Source organism: Bombus pyrosoma, linkage group LG10 (genome assembly GCF_014825855.1).
Source record: "Bombus pyrosoma isolate SC7728 linkage group LG10, ASM1482585v1, whole genome shotgun sequence".
NCBI classification, from domain to species: domain Eukaryota; kingdom Metazoa; phylum Arthropoda; class Insecta; order Hymenoptera; family Apidae; genus Bombus; species Bombus pyrosoma.
The window spans coordinates 14,767,510-14,791,936 of NC_057779.1; the positions used below are offsets into that span (position 1 = coordinate 14,767,510).

The 24,427-nt window shown below is 34.4% G+C and overlaps 1 protein-coding gene and 2 long non-coding RNA genes across 6 annotated transcripts in view; 2 read left to right on the plus strand and 1 right to left on the minus strand.

Annotated features, from left to right (window-relative positions):
- Positions 1 to 24,427, plus strand: part of LOC122571672 (amphiphysin) — a 148,681-nt gene that overhangs the window by 118,263 nt on the left and 5,991 nt on the right. For all 4 annotated transcript variants that reach the window (XM_043735726.1, XM_043735728.1, XM_043735729.1 and 1 more), the window contains exon 2: positions 4,722 to 4,857. In XM_043735726.1, the coding sequence (XP_043591661.1) occupies positions 4,722 to 4,857 (136 nt within the window). The remainder of the gene's footprint in view (positions 1 to 4,721; positions 4,858 to 24,427) is intronic.
- LOC122571681 lies at positions 12,151 to 15,487 on the plus strand. Its single transcript, XR_006318177.1, has 3 exons — positions 12,151 to 13,505; positions 13,575 to 14,130; positions 14,348 to 15,487. It is a non-coding gene; the product is annotated as an uncharacterized LOC122571681 (long non-coding RNA).
- On the minus strand, positions 19,072 to 22,787 carry LOC122571680. The gene is made up of 3 exons (XR_006318176.1): positions 21,360 to 22,787; positions 21,137 to 21,283; positions 19,072 to 20,478 (listed from the first exon to the last, which is right to left on the minus strand). It is a non-coding gene; the product is annotated as an uncharacterized LOC122571680 (long non-coding RNA).

Here is a 24,427-nt window from a genome sequence, read left to right on the forward strand (position 1 = left end):
AAAACAGCAGATTAGCATAATAAACGAGCTTCATTGCACAACTTTGGGTAATTGTATAAAATTTGTATAAATTGTAATAAACTTTGTATAATTTGTAAATGACGTAATCACTGGTATACGCATCTTCTGTAATTAAATTTATAGTACGTTTTGATAGAAACTAGAAATTATTTAGAATTTATTTCTCATGTCGTGTCATATTCTTCAACGTGTTCGAAACGCTCGAGTTCTCGCGGATCTGACGTTTCTTTGACGTTTAGTTGTTTGCCAAATATATTGAGATGCTGCAGTAGTCTGGCGTAAGTAGTTTTTTGAGTATTTCGTGGCTTGCTACTTAACCAAAGTTTAAAGATTACAATGAGAATACTGGTTTTAAGCGTAAAATCAGCGTTAAAAATGATGCCATTGAAATACTACGTACCGTGGTTGATTAATACGACGAATGATCGTCTAATCAAATAATTTGATAATTTGTGCGAAGTGTGTCCTAACAAATATCTCGTAGCTTCTATGTTCCATGTGAAATTTTCTTCAAATCTTATCGACAGAATCGCGTTTCTTTTATTCTCAACACTGTTTGTGAAACTTCAAAATGCGTCGCGCTATCACACAAGAAGTTTCTACAAGTGCCCGAACGCTTTTTTCGATTGCTGTATATTTAAATTTAAAAAACAGGCGGAGTATTGTTGAGCAGAAAAGTACAGAAAACAGAGAATTTAGAAAATTGCAGTAAAATTGAAAAATCTTATCTTTCGCAAATCAAAAACATCGGAAACGATGTTAACTTTATAATAGAAACAAATTGTATTAACGAGCAGAAAAATACAGAAAACAGAGAATTTACAAAATTACAGTAAAATTGAAAAATCTTATCTTTCGTAAATCAAGAACATCGAAAACGATGTCAACTTTATATTAGAAACAAGTTTATGATAAAAACAATTTATAATAACAGGTGGACTATTGTCGAGCACAAAAATACAGAAAACAGAGAATTTAGAAAATTACAGTAAAATTGAAAAATCTTGTCTTTCGCAAATCGAGAACAACGGAAACGATGTTAACTTTACAATAGAAACAAGTACACGTTGATCCATCACGTTATCTGTTATACTATTTTATACAATTTAATTATATTTACTATAGTAAGAAAAAATTGCACCCGCGAAATAAATGAAAAAGATGTTCATTTAGTTTCTTTTCTTAAACGAGGTACACAAATATTTAAATTTGTATAGATATCCGCGGTCGATTCACCTGTACCTTCAAATTTATTATAAATTAAATTAAGGTATAAATATAAAAAAAGTGTGCTATTTATGATAGATATGAAATTAATGAAAGAAATAGATGAAAAGGATGTTCATTTGCTTCTGTTTCTTAAACGAGGTAGAGAAATATTTAAGTCGCAAATCAAAAACATGGGAAACGATGTCAACTTTATATTAGAAACAAGTTTATGATAAAAACAAGTTGTAATAACAGGTGGACTATTGTCGAGCACAAAAATACACAAAACAGAGAATTTAGAAAATTACAGTAAAATTGAAGAATCTTATTTTTCGCAAATCGAGAACATCGGAAACAATGTTAACTTTACAATAGAAGCAAGTACACGTTGATCCATCACGTTATCTGTTATACTATTTTATACAATTTAATTATATTTACTATAGTAAGAAAAAATTGCACCTATCTACGATTTAAGCATCTCTTTGTAACCGGCAATTTACAAAATACATGTATGTTAATGTATACGTTAAAGTATTCTCTTGCGAAAAGATTTCTTTCCACGCTCTACGAGACACGAGAGGATTAAAAACAAATTTTTCTATGAACCTTTAAACGTTACAGATATTAGACTAGATATTAGACTATAGCACATAATAAACATACATAAACTACATAAACACCAGATACTAAGCTGTACGCGCATAACGCGTAAGACAATTTCACGACAAACGCTTGTTAAAAGAAAGAAATACATTTTTTATCGATCGTTCGGTATTTTTCGTCCGCGCTGTGTATTATTCATACTCGACAGATAGCACAGTATAACATTCGGTGCATAATTAATACGCGTTCTGGAGGATTGGCGCGGTCACGAAACGTTTGTTTGCCCGATGATACCACTGTCGTGTTTTATTCTTCGTATTCGCTTCCACCAAATCATCCTACAGCTCTAACGTCTAACGTGACTTTCAATTCGTTTGAAAATACGAGCTGCCATTCATCTTTGTTCAGCATTAAGCGTAATAGACGCTAAATTGCAGCAGCTTCGCAATTACCTTGTCACTCGTACCCTACACACTGCGCGATCCATTGGCGTTCATGAAGATTCGTATTGAAGCGAGCCGTGATAAGGGGATCTTTATGAAGATGCAGCGAATTACTCGTGAACCGTTTCAAATTCGCCATCAAAGTCGGCCTCGATTCAAATTTCCTCCACGAGGCGAGCCATCGCCATCGCCGATGTTTCTTCGACGCTGTACGACGCATTGGCGTTCCGCTGCTTTATGAATTTCACGACGTACGATATCGTCTGCATGGCAGACCTGTGACAGACGTCGAGTCTGACCAGAATATTTGTGCGATAACGTTATTAGTCGCAGCTTTCGAGGAAGATGCGAGTTCGTTCACCGTTTGAGTCCCAGGCGTCTTTGAAAAAACAGGGTCGAAAAATGCCGAACTACCGATAGTTAACACGAAGCTATTTCTATCAAAGCCAGTCAAAATGATTGGTCTTTTAAAAAAAAATACGTAATAATAGAATATTGTTATATTTATTGATTTATTACTTTCTTACAGAAGCAATTCCACGTTATGTAGCACATTTTTGGTATTTTTAATCCAGCTGGGACCATCATCCCTAAACGAGGGTTGGCACATTTATAAAATTGTAGAACCAGTCGTTTTGACGGCTGTGATATTTCTGATGTTAGCATCTAGCGATCTAGCGATCGATCCGGAATTTTCCTGATAACTGATATCGTCATATCGAATGATACGCGGTGAAAATTTTGAAAACGTGTGGCAAATTGTACAGAACGAGGAAACTGGTTAATTGGGGTTCGATAAACAGATTGCAGGACTCCTGTACACTTTGACAAGTACCAGTCATTTTGATTGGTATCGGTATAAGTAGCGTTGATACAAAATTATTTTCAGTTTGAATATATAAAAAAGAAAATAAAATTCATTATACTATTCTTCTGGTCATCGTTGCGAAAGTCATTACATCATTGCGAAGAAAGAATATAACGTGAAGTTGGAATTTTAATTGTTGTCATATTTGTTGTTTTTATGAAATATGTCTATATTGTTATATATGCGTATTATTAGTTTACAAATATTTCAAGTTTGTTCAATAAAAATTATTGAGAAGATAACAATGAAGTAGAGAATACCGTCAGTCGTCCGTAGCGTTCAAACGTACTGCGACTTTTCCACACGAAATCTAAACAGCGCAAACGCGCTGTTTCGCACTCAAACGGTTAAAGACGAAGAAGAATGGAATTGGTAAAAACGAATGAGAGAAATTACGGAAGAAGGAAACTGGATACAAAACGATATTCTTGCGTTCGTATCCTTCTCGTTTGCTCGCTTACACCGAGTTAAGGGGGTGTCCTCAATTAGAATGTTCTAAAACAGCGCTTTTTGTGATTTTTTTAGAAGGGAAAGGAACAAATGAAGTTACTGAATTTTGTGGTATGGTTTTATATATATTTAACGAGCAGAAAAATACAGAAAACAGAGAATTTAGAAAATTACAGTAAAATTGAAAAATCTTATCTTTCGCAAATCAAAAACATGGGAAACGGTGTCAACTTTATATTAGAAACAAGTTGTATTAACAGGCGGAGTATTGTCGAGCACAAAAGTACAGAAAACAGAGAATTTAGAAAATTACAGTAGAATGGAAAAATCTATAAATTTATAAAAAAATTCATAAAAAAATTCTTTTTAAAGTAAAAAAGAAATTATAATAAATTTCTAAGCCTATTCCATGGGCGCCTTGTCGCTGCAGGGCGGGAAGATCCACCCCGTACTTCCTGACTGAAACTGAAAACCAAAGAAGGATTAAATTATCATATATTTTTCTTCTGGGCGAACTAAACAACGGCAGAAAAAAGTTTATTTAAATAATTGTTATAGCACCTTAAGGTTTTTTTTTAAAGAACATTTTTTTTAAACTCGCCAAAATTTTTAATTTCACATTTTTTTCTGCAGTTGTTTAGTTCACCCAGAAGAAAAATACATAATAATTTAATCCTTTTTTGGTTTTTTGTTTCCGTCTAGAATTACGAGGTGGATCTTTCACGCCGATTGAAAACTGCGCCCCATGAAATAGGCTTAGAAATCTGTTATAATTTTCTTTTTACTTTAAAAAAAAATTTTTGGTATTCGTTAAATATATATAAAACCATACCCAAAAATTCAATAACTTCATTTCTTTCTTTCCCTTCTAAAAAAAAATCACAAGGAAGCGCTGTTTTAGAACATTCTAATTCAGGACACCCCCTTAAAATGGAACTAATTATCCTATGCGCCATGGTTTATTATATACAGCAACTTAAAACCGATTATTGGCATTGTATCGAGATGTCTTCAATTGTACTTCGCATATATTTTTCGCGATTATCGAAAGTCAGCGTGCTGCGACTAAAACGATGCGCGGAGAGTTCAGCGTTTTTGGTACAAACTGTTCTTTCTCGTTGCAGTTTCTTCAGAATTTGGGCAAAGTGGATAGGACCGCGGATGACATATTCGACGAACATCTGCAGAATTTCATGAGACAGCAAAATGCCGCGAACAGATTGCAAAAAGAGTTCAACAATTACATCAGGTGTGTTCGAGGTAAGTCGATCGAAGATAAATCAAATTAAAACACCTATTATATGATTTATATGAACATACGACATTACAAGTTAAACAAACGGCAATATTTTCAATCTGTTAACATCAGTTTGTATGGAAGAGGATGCTTGTTAAATTCGAGCGAGTACAAATTGCGGCAAACGATTAACGATAGATGCATCGTGTGTTCGATGATGAAAAGATCGAAGGAATCGCGTTCTTTCTTTGAAAAATTTCAGTCGTCGTTATTTTATGCACGCGTGAAATATTGCCGATACTATAGTTACGCATCCGCTGTGAACTGCAGCAGGCAGCAAAACCGATAAACCAAATATTTGCAGCAAATGCGTACACAAATTATCAGATCTGCGCGAGAAGCGAGCCGTGACCTTGGTTTTCTCTGACCCAGTCCGCCTCGTTCAAACCTACCGTCTTAATGATAATCTGTCGAACAGGTACATTTTTAACTTCGTAAATCTGCAGAGAATTGAAGCACTGCTATTCCTGCAGCTAGGAAATGTGAATTTTTTTAAATCGTTAAATCGATCTCGTGTACGAATAACTGGAATTTCTTTGCTCAGCTAACAAGAGAAACTCCAGTTGATCTTCATTTTTTATTATAGCGTACAAATCGGTTATTAGTAATCGATATAAAATTGCTTTCTTTTTAATACAATGATATAATAATGCAATATTATGGTGCAGTAATAGGTAAATGAATTTAGTTAGAGAATTATGAGTTAGAGAATATAAATACATCGCATGGTTAATGGAAATATTAATTATTATACATTGTTACTATGATATTAAATATACTTACGATTACAGTGTTATAATATATAATGATTATGTGATTAATACATAGATTATGGTTGTAATACCAATTAAAAAAAATAGTCCAATTTTCCGCTATATTTAATTACGTATTATTTATTAACGCACATGAAAAATCATCACTGTTATAGTTTTATAGTATAGTTCTCTAAAATAAATAAACTATGATATTGAATATACTTACGATTACAGTGTTATAATATATAATGATTATGTGATTAATACATAGATTATGGTTGTAATACCAATTTAAAAAAATAGTCCAATCTTCCGCTATATTTAATTACGTATTATTTATTAACGCACATGAAAAATCATCACTATTATAGTTTTATAGTACAGTTCTCTAAAACAAATAAACTATAATTTTAAATATACTTACGATCACAATGTTGTAATATATAATGATTATGTGATTAATACATAGATTATGGTTGTAATACCAATTTAAAAAAATAGTCCGATTTTCCGCTATATTTAATTACGTATTATTTATTAACGCACATGAAAAATCATCACTATTATAGTTTTATAGTATAGTTTTCTAAAATAAATAAACTATAATTTTAAATATACTTACGATTACAATGTTGTAATATATAATGATTATGTGATTAATACATAGATTATGGTTGTAATACCGATTAAAAAAATAGTCCGATTTTCCGCTATATTTAATTACGTATTATTTATTAACGTATATGAAAAATCACCACATAGTTCTCTAAAATAAATTGATTTATTCCGTTGATCTTTCATTTCACGAAACGTAGTAACTCAATAGAGGTCCATTTATCTAAACGAAATTTTATTTAACGGCCGATTGACCCAAATTTTGCCGGTTGATTCGTTCGAGTCTGAACCTGAGCTGCTATTATACGAATGAAAAATGGTAGCGGGGATAATTGGCGAGTTCCTATTATATGAACTGTAATTATGTAAACTGTTTGTCCGCCGACAAGTTCAGATAAAGTTGCAGTTCTACCGCAAGGACAGAACGCAGTCATTTGGTTCAAAAAATACCGACGAAGTAAAAATCGAGTTGAGATTGTTCAAGAAATGTCGAAATACTTTTGCAGAATAAATTCTGCATAATTTTCTCCTGAAAAATAAATCGTCGAAGGATTCTCCTTTCAATCATGCTTATCGAAGTAATCGTTCACGGCCTTGATCCACGTCGAAGCTTGCATTGCAAGTTACCCGAAATAGCATAACCGGTGAACTAGATTCCACAGCAATACGAGAACCGCTTTTCCTATAGCGAATATAAATCAGTTTCGATTAACTCAAAACTGGTATTACGAAAGTCTTTGACGTGTTTCTAAATGCTGACTCATAATCGTAAAACACTGTCGCTGGATGTTATCATGGGAGTCTGACGCGCATACTACGTGTCTACGTTTATTATTTTATTTTTCATTTACAACGAACAGATGTTAAGTGCTTGGAAACGTATCCATGTGCTACTCTGGCTAAGAGTGTCGGTAAATATTTGAAAGTACAGTTGTAATGCAGTTTAGTGTAACTTAACTTTTTTAACGAATTTTTTTTTTTAGCTAATAATGTAAAAGTATGGATTGCTATACAACGAAGTTTGAAAAACTATAGGTTTCTTCCATGGAACATTGAATTTCATTCGTAAGGGAATCACCATGTTGCAAGTTGCACATCGTGTTCCAGTGGTTGCAGAAAGATTGTAGCAATGCAGCGGTGTTGCTAAAAATTATTTCGAAATTTGAAAAATAAATGTGCGATAAATAATGTCCCATCCCAGGCTCATAAAGATTAGCGTAATCTCTGTCCAGTTGATAATTATATACATACTTTTAAACATGATTGATAGCGATGGTAGACTGAAATTCAGCAAAATGATTAAAAAAAGACGTTAAAAAATATCTCTGTATTCTATTCATTTTAAAGTAACTAAGCAGAAAAGCATGTGATATACACTCTTCTTATATATATGATTGACAACGATGGTAGAGTGAAATTCAGCAAAATGGTACAAAAGGGACATTAAAAAATATCTCTATATTCTACTCATTTTAAAGTAACTAAACAGAAAAGCATGTGATATATACTTCTCTTATACATATGATAATAAGGAGAATTATATATGAATTTTATTATATATACTTTAATTATAAATATTATATTTATATTATATTCTATTATATTTTAATTATGTACTAAATATGTATAATAACATATTATCAGCCAGAGTATAGTTCCAAGACGCTGAAAGTTAGAAAGCTAAGAAAGGTGCAGACTCTTGAATTTGAAAGGTGTTTGGACGTACCTGCGTGTAGGTACTTTTGGATCGTCACCAGTATTTGTTAATATCGTGTAAGGCAATTTTTCAACGTGATTGCATCCTACGTTTTTGACAGCCAGGCATTGGTATGTCATTTAAATCACTTATGCGTGTGTAGCGAGCACGTTTTTCTGAAGAACCATAATCACTTGACCTAATATGGAAATCAAGGACGCTCGTCTATGTGTATAAGCCTTGCACTTCAATGAATTTCACGATACTATCGGACAGCGAATTTTTCTGCAAATCCATATTCCATACTCTGCTAGCCTAAGCGAAGATCTGTGCTATCAATAGATGGATATTTTATATTGGTATATTTTTGCATATCGTAACGAGTTTGGGTTCAAGGAAGAGGAGAGGAGATGTGCTTTGTATGGAAAATGCTGGAAAGCGTTGTATAGAGGACTTGTTGAAGCACTGGAAGGAGGAATGTTAAACGACAGACAGAATGAACTTGAGGGTCGAGGAAATTCTGGAAGAAAATGCAAATATGTAAGCAATAAGGTGGTTGTGGAGAGTAGAACAGGAAGAAAGACGTAAATAGAGAGGAGTAGAAGCAGAAGACGAGTGTGGAGAAACATAGAATTACTGCAAATATAAATGCAAATATATAATAAATAAAGTACAAGTAAAAAGAAAGAGATAGGCAATGGATGAAGTGTAACCAGAAGAAGGTTTACAAAGCATTTAGAAATAAAGACGATGGATAACCAAAGGATTGATGTAGTTTTATGCTACTATAATTCTCTGTATGTTTAGTGTTAGTTTTGTTTCATATTGTCTGTAAATTATACGAAACCAAATCCTATATCTACAACAGGCTGAAATAAATAAATAAATAAATAAATACTGTGTGCATTCTGTATTTTACCCTTAATCTTACTATAAATTAAGTTAAAATATAAATACCTGTACCTTTAAATTTACTACAAATTAAATTAAAATATAAATACCTGTAGTTTTAAATTTACTACAGGTTAAATTAAAATATAAATACCTGTAGTTTTAAATTTACTACAAATTAAATTAAAATATAAATACCTGTAATTTTAAATTTACTACAAATTAAATTAAAATATAAATACCTGTAGTTTTAAATTTACTACAAATTAAATTAAAATATAAATACTAAAGGAAATGTATAGAGCACATGTGAAATGTGCAAAAATATATAAAATATCCAAAGTAAAGTGCTAAACTATTTACAATAGTTATGAGATGAATGAAAGAAACAAATGAAAAGGATGTTCATTTAGTTTCTGTTTCTTAAACGAGGTACACAAATATTTAAATTTGCATAGATATCCGCGGTCGATTCACCTGTACCTTCAAATTTATTATAAATTAAATTAAATATAAATACTAAAAATAATGTATAGGACACGTGTAAAATGTATAAAAATATATAAAGTATCCAAAGTAAAGTGATAAACTATTTATAATAGTTATGAGATGAATGAAAGAAATAAATGAAAAGGATGTTCATTTAGTTGCTTTTCTTAAACGAGGTACACAAATATTTAAATTTGCATAAATATCCGCGGTCGATTCACCTGTACCTTCAAATTTATTATAAATTAAATTAAGATATAAATATAAAAAAAGTGTGCTATTTATGATAGTTAATAAATTAATGAAAGAAATAGATAAAAAGGATGTTCATTTGTTTCTGTTTCTTAAACGAGGTAGAGAAATATTTAAATTTGCATAAATATCCGCGGTCGATTCGCAATAAACAGTCTAATTACAAATGTTTGCATCTTTGTTTATGCAGCGATCTTTTTCATTCCTCTTCGTCGTTGAAAACGACACGACAAACGATTTTCGCATTATCGACAGCCATATAACGCGATTCTATCGGAATACAACGACCTCCAACCTTTTACCCGAGTTTGCTCTGGTCGAATCAATTTCTCTCGTACGGTTATTCACCTGGCTAGGTAAATTGCCTCGTAAAATCAAACGTTTCGAGCTATGTGGTCCAGATTGTCTGCTGCGTCTCTCTGATAGCCGTAGCCTGGAGAAAGTCAATTTCTGTACAACTGTGCGTACGTACTATGCCGCTTGAAAAAGCCGTGTCGAGTACTCCGTTTCGTGGGGTTGCGTACGTTTCACAGGTGAATGAGGGCTAGATGAATAACGCAGACATTGAATAACGACCGTACTTTCTGCGCAGGCCCTACGCAATACTCGTAGCAACGTCAATCGTCGAGGGAAACGACCCTGATTTTAACTTCGTGTCTCGCATCTCTGAACGAGATATCTCGCGACGCTACGACCAGACATTTCGCGTCTGTTTTTCAATATTTCTGGCCGAATATAATTTCTTACAATTCGGTTGATTTTTATGCATTTATGGTAAATTTCAAAAATGCAAGAGTATAGAAAATGTACATAATAACATCTACAGCGCAGTGGATACTTGCTATGATATCTAGCAGGGAAAATAAATTTCTGTTTAGGTATTTTTAATTTTATTCGCAAAAATATGCATTTGCTTAGATATCCGCGCTCTGCTTACGGGGGAAAAATGAGAGGAAATTTGCTTTCGAAAGGCTAGCATTTCCTCTGTTCGGTGTCACTAGAATTGCTAAATCCATCAAAATATATATTTTGATTATATATACATTTATGTATTATTATTAATGGTTATACAGTGGCTAAATGACCATACGTTTTTTAATTTTGTGATTATTCAAACAGCAAGTGTTTTGACGAATATTAAAGTTAGCTTTTTATTAAGATAAAGTAGAATTTTATTTCTGTATGAATCTACCAGGAAATAGGCAGATTCGTGTAACAAAAGTCAACTTAATCAACTTGCAATTAGTCAACGTAAGTTCGCAATAGTTCAATTAATATTAATAGGAGTTTCGTCCATATGAGTAGATTGCACCAAACATTTGATCATAAATACGTGATATTGTTTCAAACTGGAGAACTTTGAAGTAGATTTTCGATCACGATAATTGCTAATCAATTAGACTCGATTCTTTAAGCAAGGATTCACGTGTGACAATTTTTATAAATATTTCCTAAACTGCATGCTAATTATACGAGACCAGAGCTTTTTAATAAATGTAATTTTAATTATGTAAATGTAAAGTCAATAAATAGCTTAAGAAAGAGTTCATAAAAACTACTTGATATTGTTGTTGTTACACAAGAATCCTCTTAAATATATATTTATTATTATTTATTTGTAGTCCCTGCCTTTCGGCTTTGGACGAACTTTCGATTTACATTTCTTACGTTTATTTTGCTTCTTATATATCTACCTCCCCTCTTATCTACTCTATTGTATTGCACTCCCTTAGCTTATCCTATCTCTCACAGCTAAAATTAATGACTAAACACTATTGCAACTTATGACTACACGTTATTGCCACTTTTGGTCTTTTGCTTCTTTGCTGTGCTACCTTCTTGTCTTTCCTCCCCGTCTTGTATTGCCCTTGCCCTTCTCTTCTCTATTATTGCTTTTAATTCCGTTAATCCTCCTCCAGTCTCATTCAGTGTTTTTTCCATGTCTTTTGGTCCTCCGGTTATTTCACATTCTTCTATTACATGTCTCAGGTCTTCTTTCCTTTTATATAGTCCTTTTTCTCCCTCTTCTTTCCAGTATCCCCCCGCTTTGGTCTCGTTTCCACATCTGAATCTGGCTGGAATTTTCCTGTCCTTCCACTTCATCCTCCCTTCCAAGTACTTTGGTAACTCATCCTTGGATATTTTTCTATGTCTGTTATATTTGGATTCCCTTATCCTTTTCCCCCTCTCTTCTGCTTCTCTCTTCCTTCTTTCTTCTATAATCAGTTCCATTTAAAATATCTGATTATTGGGTTGGCAACTAAATAATTGTCTCAGGTCTTCTTCTTTCCTTTTACATAGTCTGCACCCTTTTTCTCCCTCTTCTTTCCAGTATCCCCTCGCTTTGGTCTCGTTTCCACGTCTGAATCTGGCTAGAATTTTCCTGTCCTTCCACTTCATCCTCCCTTCCAAGTACTTTGGTATCTCATCTTTGCCTATTTTTCTGTAATGTCTGTTCTCCTAAATATATATTTTGTAACAATATATAGTATAAAACAATGCATTTGAATTGAATTGAATTGACACAACGTTCATATTAATATGAAAATAATTGAATGATTTGAAGAGAATAGCACTGGTAAAGTACAAGAAGTACATATCATCGTTTAAATAACTATGAGTGATGCTGATCATTTACTTTACCATACAACTTTAATTATGATCATCAGTGTACTTGTACAATAGTAGACATATTTGATATTTTGTTTTCAACATTTTGTATACATTTTTCTACTAAATTATTAGATATTACTATTTATTTTATTATTATAATCACCACATATTATCTATTAATTTTTTCTCTGCCAATTTCTCCAATCATAGCCAAAATATCTCGAGTACTAATTTCTGTTTTTATCCTCATATGTGCAATCTATCGCACAATAATAATCAGGGCAGGCTGTGATGATTCAAATTGACACGAACGTGTACGTTAAGTAACGTATTGCTATGATATTATTTAGCTCGTGTCGTTAGTAATAAAAAATAATTTTTATCCCAAACTTATGAACGAAGTATCTCGTATTATTGGAACAAAAAAATCGTGGAAAATGTTTCGTTTATAGCGGAAACAACATCGAGTAAGAAAATATATCTCGCGCGTAGATGCGAAAAGTTTAATCATGCTGTTTCGAAATACTCGTCGATTGGAAATATACATGTTGTCATCTGGCTAAGATGATTCACATGTTTGTTCCTCGTCGCTCTTTAGTCGTCTTTTCTAACTGACCATAGCAAAGCGAAGAACTCTGTATTGCAACGAAATACAAATTGTGACACGTAAATAGAATAATATACATGCGCAATGAAATTTAAAGGAACGTTGAAATATTTTAAGTTACGTTCGAAAGCATTCGCAAAATTATGCGAAATAAGAACTGTTGGGATATCAAAAGAGAATAATACGCTGACATCTGTTTAACCTTGCGTGGTCGCAGATTTAATACGTTCGAGTATTCCCGAAGAGCGCTGGGAAGCTGAGGATTAAACCTTCAAACGGAGACCTACGCTTTTTTATCGCACATTCTTGCAGCTAACGTCGCAGAACGTGTTCCATTTCCCATTACCTAAGCATAGATACGCGCGCTTTTCACACAAGCTGTTCCAACGTATGAATTTTCAACGATGATATCATAGAACATTGATAAAAAATCTATTTGCATTGATAAAGATTACCAACATATATGTACGTTGAAGGCGTTTGGAAAGTCGAAGCTCGTGGTGCACAGGAGATCAGTGAATTGTAACATAAACGTTAGATCTAATCTTTAATCCTTTGCACTCCTATGTCGAGTCCCACTCGACATTTTTTCAGTTCCATCTTTCTTTGTGCAACGTGCAAGAGAAAAGGAAAATTGTGGAAATTGTTTGAAGATATATCATACACTTAAAAATGGCAAAATACAAAAATAATGTGAATAAAACTGGTATTTAAGTGAATTTGTTTCGTCCTTTATTTATTTCAATTGTCTTGTTTTTTTAGTCAAAGTAAATTTCAAATAAAACGCTTAAAAGCGTTGGCAGCTGCTGGTAACGAAATTGGAATAAAATTCCGAGTGCAAAGGATTAAGAAACGTTTGAATTTGAAAGGACTCTTGAAACATCGCTTTTTTCCAAGGAATCAGGTAAAATGTTGGGATATAATTTATAGTGAGAGAGAAATCTACGCGTGTACTCTACGTATCAGAGATATATCTTTATCGCGTCGGATAAATTAACTCGCAGTAACAATGTAATTAAGAAGTAAATCTCGTAATAAATCTCGCTCAATTTCTCTACCAAAGATTAAGAGGTGTAGCAAAAAGATGGTAAATTTAGATATAAACCTGCAAACTGTACGACGTTGCTAATGGCCTTGGATATTGAAGCAACGTTAAAGCGAACAGAAAAAGCGAATAAAGTAATGAGAATGAAACGCTGTTATAATTATGAGAAAGTGGAAATTTTAAAAGAAGATCGGGTATTTGCAATTGTTTGCTATAAATGTGAACGCTAAGATGCAGCTGCAATTTTGTCAAGTCTTGTTTAAGTTTGTCTACGTAAGTAGAAGCTGCATTATAAAAAGTCGTAATTTTGATGTTAATCGTAGCAGTATATTAATATTATAATGCTAAATATCGAGCAATTTACTAACATTTCTTAACTGTATTTCATATAATTTTATAATCGCACGCAAGGAGCAATTCATATTTGTTACATGTTCACATATTTCGAAATGTTTCTGACGACGTAACTGAAATTGTACTTTGTCCATAGATGGAAGATATGCTTTTACCTAAAAGGTCACATACCATTCGAACAATAATTACAATTTATTATGTATATTATTATTGTATATACGAATAATTATATGTCATATGATGATATTATTTATAATTTTATATTTATAATTTAAGAACGTATTACATACGTTTTCTACATATTTTTGCCACATCTTTGGTATCGAGTTCTGCCGTGGCTGCAGTAGACGCAACGCTTTTCAAATACATTTCATGCGCATGATCGCAATCTTCGACGATTAGTATCATTTCAGACTGCACAAATGCTACCTATGATGGAGTAATTTACATGCAGATAAATTCAAATAAATCACAGCGGAAACAAGTTGCATATCAAGAACGAACGACGTCTACAGCGTCGAGCACTTTGAACCTCTTGTTTTTCCACGTCAGTGGCGTAGTCTTTCTGTTGGTGTACTCGAACGAAACTTTTCTTATTCCTATGATTTTACGTAATGTTCTATGCAAAATAAATATATCGTTTGATATTTTCTTCCGCGAGGATGATGCTATGTATTTAGTATGGTATTTATATCACGTGATCGCGATTATATCAATACTTTCTCCGGTAAAATTAAATCTGTAATCAAACTTGTCACTATATCATTAAATCTGCCTATCATTAAATTGATCTATAAACAGTTGGCATAGTATTATTTTTGAAGTCTGTAGTTTGAAAATTATACGCTTGGTGCTAATTTGACAGGTAAATTAAGCCTATCGGCATAATCGAGTTTGTCTACTGTTAGATCAACCGTCTATTATTAGATCTATTATTATAGCATAATTAACGTATTGACGTATTACCGTGTTTAGGGCAGCTGCGTTTTCTCAGTTACATTTAGCAGGATCATGCGGGCTGTTCAATTATGTCGAGTTACTTTTTCAATAACAAAATTGAACTCTTAGGAGTTTCTTGTGTTACTTTATCGATACTACGGTAAATTTAAAAATACAGTGCTCCTTGCATGTCTTGTAATCTGTATATTATATACAGTATATAAAATGGATGATTATAAACTCAACGCTATTTTGCGATTCGTCATAATATTAAAATAGAAACTGACAAAACCGCCTATGTAATTTTACATTACAATATAATGCGAAATTGAAGATACAACAAATTGAAGCTTTCTTCTTTCGAAGCTTGCAAACAATGAAATTTTCTCCTAAAATTGTGTTTTCGCCTGTGAAAATATAAACTCAACGACGTTGATTTTGTTACGTTCTCATTCGATATTTAATGGATTTTTCTTTGTCTTTGATTATTTTATTAATAAAATTATTAGATGCACTATCCACCAACTTATTTAAACTCTCGTTTCGAATATCCAGCCACGCGGATTTTATTCCTTTTTTAAGTTCAACCATATTTTCTACAGATGGCTTCTCCTGATCGTAAAGCTTTCTCGCTAGAATTTCCCACAGGTTCTCGATCGAGTTTAGGTCAGCACTCAGTGCTGGCCATCGCGATAATTCTATCGCGAAATTTTGGAACCACTTTCCTGTAACAAAAATTCTCTTTTGTCTTCTATTTCGATTACGAAAATCAATAGCTCGCCATGTAACATCTCCTGATATCCCACAACGATCAATCTACCTTTCCAAAAACAATGTCACTTGCCATATCCAGAGACTATCACTGGTTTCTTGGAAATAAGAACAAAGGTTTCAACAAATAAAGAAGAAAAGAAAAAGAATTTCGGTTACGAAAGGCAATAGTTCGCCATGTAACATCTCTTGATATCCCACAGCGATCAATCTACCTTTCCAAAAACAATTTCACTTGCCATATCCAGAGACTATCTCTGGTTTCTTAAAAATAAGAACAAAGGTTTGAACAAATAAAGAAGAAAAGAAAAAGAAAAAGAATTTCGGTTACGAAAGGCAATATCTCGCCATGTAACATCTCTTGATATCCCACAGCTATCAATCTACCTTTCCAAAAACAATGTCACTTGCCATATCCAGACACTATCAGTGGTTTCTTGGAAAAAAGAACAAAGGTTTGAACAAATAAAGAAGAAAAGAAAAAGAATTTCGGTTACGAAAGGCAATAGTTCGCCATGTAACATCTCCTGATATCCCACAACGATCAATCTACCTTTACAAAAACAATTTCACTTGCCATATCCAGAGACTATCACTGGTTTCTTGGAAATAAGAACAAAGGTTTGAACAAATAAAGAAGAAAAGAAAAAGAAAAAGAATTTCGGTTACGAAAGGCAATAGTTCGCCATGTAACATCTCCTGATATCCCACAGCGATCAATCTACCTTTCCAAAAACAATTTCACTTGCCATATCCAGAGACTATCTCTGGTTTCTTAAAAATAAGAACAAAGGTTTGAACAAATAAAGAAGAAAAGAAAAAGAAAAAGAATTTCGGTTACGAAAGGCAATAGTTCGCCATGTAACATCTCTTGATATCCCACAGCGATCAATCTACCTTTACAAAAATAATGTCACTTGCCATATCCAGAGACTATCACTGGTTTCCTGGAAATAAGAACAAAGATTTGAACAAATAAAGAAGAAAATGTGTCTGAATGTACAAGCATTCACAGCACTGTGAATGTAAAAATATTGCATTATAAAAGAATATGTTCCAAACGTATTAATATATTTCTCACAAGATCGATCAGTGGTTTCTCGCAGATATCGAAGAAATAACACCGAAAGTGTATTCGAGTCTCTAATTGTTCGCAGCACTGTACGATATCTTCGTATCATAAACGATACCGTTAAATGTATGCAAGCTTGTCTCTTCGCTGCACCAGAAGCGTCAGAAATAAAGTTTCTGCACGAAGCTGTTCCGCGGCATTCCTTGCCTGTCCTTCGATTCATTTAATGGATGTCTGTGAAGCGAATTGTACGAAACGGTGGGCAACGTGTTCGAAACATGGTGAAACAGAAAAAAGCTTCACAGGATGGGAGATTTTGTCACATTGGCAGACTGTAATAAGGAAACGGCGATGGTTTCTCAGTTGGTAGATAAAGCGTGCCGCATTCGCAATTTTTCGCGGAAATCCGTTTCTACGCCGATGGCTTTTACCTTTCCTTTTATCAGCCGAGAGGCGGCACGTAACAGTATTCGCATATAAATACCCGCATGCGCTGTGCCAGTGGTCGGTCCGTGTGAAACCTGTCGATAGATACTCGCGTCTACGAGCTTTCCGCTTTCGTGATGAATCTCGTGGTTTTCGCGGAACGCGCGTTCGCCGGTGAACGAACCTTCCCGTATCGACGAATTTCCCCGAATTTCCCTGGAACTGCGCACCGGTGTAACGGTTCTCGCGGATTCTGCTGTCGAATCACACGTTCACAGAACCGTACACTGTCGTCTACAAGTTAGTGGACGCTCGCTTACTTCGAACGAAACGATTCTTACGACACGTACAGTGTCACGCACAAGTCGAAGAAAAGCGGCGTATTTGCAGTACTGTCGGTAATTCGGAAAATCTAAGTTTCCGAGCAACTACACAACAACGTTGTCTAATATGTAACAGCGCAAACGATAGGGACGAATCGCCAGTCGACCACTGACGTTTGTGAACGAAGCCTAATTTCGACTCGATCCGCAGAGTAAAAGAGCGTTAGTTTGTAACAGTCGATCTACTCGTTCGCATATTAATTTTATGCTTTCGAGTTGATTTTGCAAACGTTTCGCGAGTACAGAATGTCACATGGAATTTTCGCTTTTAAATGGCACGTTACTGACTCGCAATTCCGAAGCAAAACCTACCAAGTTGGATGCTGCGCGCCTCTTCCGCAGTGCAAACTACGGCGAAGGCAAAAAAGTAGACGAGTGGGTGCTGCGTCTCACGTGTGAAACGTGGGAACATCGTGAATGTGTTGGTTATTTTCGCGGATGTTACACCTGTGACTAACGCAAGTAAATTTTAAGACACAGAATCTACATCTTTCTGAGATGATCGTTTCTGTGCTATGATTTTCGTACGAGATTGGACCGTAGGAGAAAATAATTTTACTCTCCGCTTGTTTTTTAGCTTCTACAGCGAAGGTAGATTGGAATACCGCTATTCCAAATTACTTGCACCGTAACAAAATCGTTGCTTTGCGTCATCCTTCGATCGAACCGAAGTTCCAGATACTCTTCGTTTTTCGCCATTGCCGGCAGTTTGATGTACAGAAGCTCATTAATTTCCCTGTGGTATCATACAATTTTATTTGTTCTCATGCTCGGTTGTAATTTTTTATTCGCCAGAAACAAACTGATATGCCGAATATGCTACACTTGCTCCATGTATTTGGACACTTGATGCAATCCAGCCAGAACATTGATATTTTTATCATACTTTCAGCATCGTAATAGAAGACCGTGTTGCTCTACTGTTAATTCTGCACTTTTTGCTACAACTCGGACTCAACGTTCCAGCAAATTCAAAGTGAAACTGCATCGATCGAGTTCCATGTTCGTCTCCGATAAATCACGCTTCTTCAAAGTTAGAGAAACTTTTAGAACGCGATTGGGAACACATATTCCAATCGTTTTCTAAGATGTAAACGTTGAACAGACTTAGAAAGTTGAACTTGGATATTTGTAGAAACAATTTTCATCTACCTTCGATTATTAACTTTCTATTTATACTAATTAATATCAATTATCTCTTTTACCAATATTTATCAATTCTACGCGGTTGCCCGAGATAAGATAGCAGGCGGAAATTAAATTAGCGAATTTAATCGATGTATATTTCGTATATTTGCGATAATTTGCAAATGTCTTATATAATGCTTATACCCGGTGGCGTACATACCTTTAACGTTATGCAATTTCAACGTTCCACGTAAACGCTAATTTCGCTTCACGATATCTACAGATTATTTCATAGCACGATAAATAAATCGCGCACGCTTTAAATAGACTGTAAGTAGCTTAAAGATAAACAACGAAGTCGGTCGAGAAATCGTATATTTACATTGTAAAAATCATCCTGCGCAAAACGAGCAAGTGTTCGGTGACTCGTGGACGGCAGTGTATGAAACGTTGCGGGATTACGCGAGTCTAACGTAACTCGCCCAACTGACTCGAGAGAATCAGAAAGATCGTACGAGGCGGAATTTTATGCTCGCTATGCGTATGCAAATTGGCAGATACACGAGTTCTTCCTCTTTTTGCTGTTTGTCGAGACGCAGCATCGTGAAAGATGCTCTTAAGCGCCTCTTCAATTAAATTTTACTTGCAGCAGTTTCACTCGAGCAAGCTGAGCAACTTGAATTCGAATAATTCACGACTGCGAATTCGTGTCCACGTACAGTTGCTCGCGAAAATATTTGGCCATTTACAGAAACTTTTTGCGTACACAGGATGTGACGTAACATGTGGGCCCCACTTGCAGAGCTGATTGTGCATCTAAAAACAATGAAGAAACTTCGTAAAAGCATATGCTCTATCTTCTTCGTTCGAGATACAACGAATTTTGTAAGCAGAGCAAAGCTATTGAAAATATTGAAACGATAAGATTCAGAGTGGGAGAAGCTTCTCGACAATTTCGGGGAAACACCAGGGACCATATCTTACGCTTTATAAATTCTTTCGATATTAATATCATTTTTTTAAATATTAAATTCCTACGATCTATCTTATATATTAAGTCTTTGTTTATTTCTATTTGTTATACTATCACTGCGTATTTTTACGATTTTGCGGATGGAAATTGTAACTGGTTTCAAAATTGAATCTAAAGTCGTACTTTCGTTGCTATTTCTTTTATTCGTCTAGCTTTGTGCAAATTGTATTAACAAAAATTGAGAAATTGATTAATCAGATAAACGTAAGAATTTAGAGAAAGTTAGAGGAACGAAAGAAATAACAACGAACGCACGACTTTAAATTCAATTTTGAAAGCGTTCATTCGACCTGCTAAGGTTTAGCGTTTTAAAACACAAGAAGCTGCTGCGCCAAAAACGTAATTTCTCGATTAATTCCTCGGGAACGAAGGGCCATGCGCTCAAATCCTTTTCTCGTTTGCCAGATCCAAAGTTTCGTTTTATTTGTTTCAGTGTTTGGATGTTTTCGACCGAGAGCATCCAACGTACATACAGCCAACTCGTTCGAGATTTCGCAGTTCTTGTCATCTACTTGCTAGACGACATATCAATAAATATCAGTATTAATAATACAAATGATGTAAATCAATATTGATGATGTAAATGTCAATGATATATATTCGTCCTATTTATTTTGTCATAAATAAATTGTAAACCTTCTCAAGAAAAGAAAGAAAAGTAAATGACTTACGTGTTATAGACAGATGAGATGTTAGCACATTACCAGCAAACTAAAACAACACAGAGAAAAGGGGAATCAGCCGACTAATTGTTAGCCAATAATGACACTATATCTGAATAGAGGCGTCGTTGTTTTGTTAGTCGGGTCGCTAGTGGATGATTTCTTGTGCCGTTTCAGCTCGCACAGTGCCAACGTCTCATCCGTCTGTTTGCATAACTTTTTTCGTAACGTAACATTATAACGTAACGAAATATTGTAAATTTCTAATTTTTAAACGCATGAACGTAAAAATACATTCGTCCATACAACGCGGTATGCGACATCGCGAATGTCTGATAAACGTTTTAAGTTCCCCAAGAAAAATTCTAAAGAGGCGATACTTATACTACGATCATTTTTCTCCACTTTTTGATTTATATCGAATAATATCATTGACTGTATACGCGTATTATGGAAATCTCGTGAACGTTCAAAGTAAATTAGAAGATAAGACAGTGTTAATATCCAGCACCTGTAATATCGGCAAGCCTGCTTGCTTATAGATTTGAATTCATCGCTGTAGGATTGTCGTGCGAGCGAGTGAACGCAAGTTGCGACTGGAAGTAGGTTAATAAAGTAATTACCACTAATCGCACATTTCTTGGCAAAAAGTTGTTTCCTGGGAAAGTAAGAAATCCGTATAAATTAGTATAAAGGAACTTTGGGCCGCGTGTTTTGGTATGTGACTTACTCACGCCTAGGCGTTTAATTACACGTTTCCGACGTTACATATTTGCCAGGAATCGTTCGATAGGGATTTGCTCAGGAAGGCTGCGCTATAAAATTCGTAAAAACACACAATTACATAGTTGGACAGAAGTATTTTTGATTTGATATAATAATTATATATAGATGTGAGTTCTTTGAAGATGGAAAGAAGCAGCTCTAAATTAACGTTGTACGATCCTGAGGGAGGCCTGAGGTCCTCATGTTTCCAGAAATCTCTCAGATTACAGATTTCCCCCTACAGAGTAGAAATATGCTGCTGAATTTTACAGGCGCGATACATCGATTTCTCTTAGGATATTTTGTTTCGGCAGACAGACTTCTTATTTTGACAGGGACCTTATTCTGCAAGAGATGAGAGAATTTATAATTTTATATTATTATGTATTTTCTTTTGATATTCTCATATTTTATAATATTAATAATATTGAATAAATAAATAAGTGTCAATATTTGATATTTTAATATTCGAAACACATTTACGCTGGAAAGTGGAAAATGCCAACAACACAACTGACAAACGCTGCACCATACTCGGCACAACAGCGTAAGAAGTTACAAAGTTAATTAAGGCAACAAAGACAAGTAAAGCACCAGGATTTGACTTGATCAATGGAAAAATCTTAAAAAACCTCCCCCCAAAGGCATTAAGACTACCAACGATAATATTCAACGCAATTCTAAGAATACAGTATTTTCCTGCACAATGGAAAATAGCACAGATAGTAATGTTACCCAAAGCAAACAAAAACCCACACTTAACTGCATCCTACAGGCCAATATCATTACCACCTGCGTTTTTCAAACTACTAGAAAAAATAGTATATAACCGCCTAAAACCAACAATAGAAAGAGAAAAACTAACACCGGAGCATCAATTTGGATTCAGGAATAAACACTCCACAATAGAACAAATGCATAGACTCGTCAACGAAATCTTACAGCCATTGGAAACAAAACAATATTGCACGGCACTCTTTATGGACATTGAAAAAGCATTCGACAAAGTTAACGATGGAAAACTTCTTCAAACGATCAAAAAGCAATTTCCAGAACAAATCTACAAACTACTCAAATCTTGCTTAAACAATAGAACCTTTGTAGTAAAAATAAATGATGCATATTCTGAAATTAAGGATATCAAGGCAGGAGTACCGCAAGGAAGCGTCCTAGGACCAATACTATACACACTATATACGGCAGACATACCGACAACTTGCAACAGCAAAACACTAACGTTCGCGGACGATACGGTCATACTAGCGAGGCACGAAAATCCAGAAACGGCAGTCACATTACTACAAGAACACACCACAAAAATAGAAAAGTGGCTGCAAGTTAAACAAATAAAAGCAAACCCCAACAAATGCAACCATATTACATTCACATTGCGAAAACAGACGCCACCAAACATCCTACTGAACGGCACGCACATAACATAAACAAGACAAGTCAAATACCTAGCACTCCACATAGATACACAACTCACATGGAAACAGCATATTAAATCAATAATAGACAAAATACAGACAACAAGGAGACAAATGCATTGGCTAACAAGTCGAAAATCCAAACTAAGCATAGAAAATAAACTAAAAATATACAAAACAATCATAAAACCAATATGGACATACGGAATACCACTATGGGGGACAGCAGCAATGAACCATATAAACAAAATAGAGACGTTACAAGCAAAAATTCTTAGAACAATAGTAAACGTCCCATGGTACGTTAGAAACGAGGATATTCGGAAGGACCTGGGAATACCAACGGTCAAGGAGGAGATTACCAGATGCGCGGAAAGGTACAGGGAAAGAATAACAACACACCCAAACAGGCTGGCTACGGAAACGATCAACGCAAGAATAGAAAGAAGACTAAAAAGGAAACACCCAGCTGATCTCATAAAGGTTATAAACTAAAAAACGCGAAGATGGCACCCCGCTGGGGGTAACCATCCACATGCTATTCAATCATATGTTATAACATTTTACCTAATGTCCCACTGGACAAATTGTAAAATTAAAAATAAACAATAAAAAAAAAACATTACTACAAGAACACATTACAGAAATAGAAAAGTGGCTGCAAAACAAACAAATAAAAGCGAACACCAGTAAGTGCAATCACATAACTTTTACGCTTAGAAAAGGAAAAACACCAGATATCCAACTGAACGGCGCCCACATAGCACAAACGAAGCATATCAAATATCTAGGAATACATTTAGACACACACCTTACATGGAAGCATTACATAAAATCAATAACAAACAGAATGCGTGAAAAAATGAAGCAGATGTACTGGTTAATCAATAGAAAATCTAAATTAAGCATAATGAATGAACTAAATATATACAAAACAATAATCAAACCAATCTGGACATACGGAGTCCCACTATGGGGTATGGCAGCAATGAGTCACATAAATAAAATAGAAACAGAGCAAGCAAAAATCTTAAGGACAATAGTTGACGCTCCATGGTACGTCAGAAATGAAGACATACGAAAAGATTTAAAAATTCCAACAGTCAAAGAGGAAATCGCGAGATATGCAAAAAAGTATAAAGAAATACTTGCGACACACCCAAATCAGCTGGTTGCTGAAACGAATAAAACAATAATAGAAAGAAGACTGAAGAAGAAGCATCCTGCAGACCTGACAATAGAACAATAAACAATCTGGAAGATGGAGTCCCGCTGGGGGTAACCATCCACATGCTATATTTCATCAAAACTTAAATTATAATATTTTACCAAATGTTCTAATGGACAAATTGTAAAATTTAAATAAATAATAAATAAAAAAAATTTACACTGGAGAAATTTACAAATAGAGAATAATGCTACTTTAGGAATATTTTTAATACCTTAAGGATCAAGTAATAGAGCAATATCTAAAATTTGTGTCAAATGTCTTTCACACGATAAGTTTCACAGAATTGAGGTTAAAATATCTTTCGAGCTAATCATTTTCCGACCCAAGCACCTGTTTTCGCATAGAAGTGAAAAATGCATCGAACGTTGTATAGAAA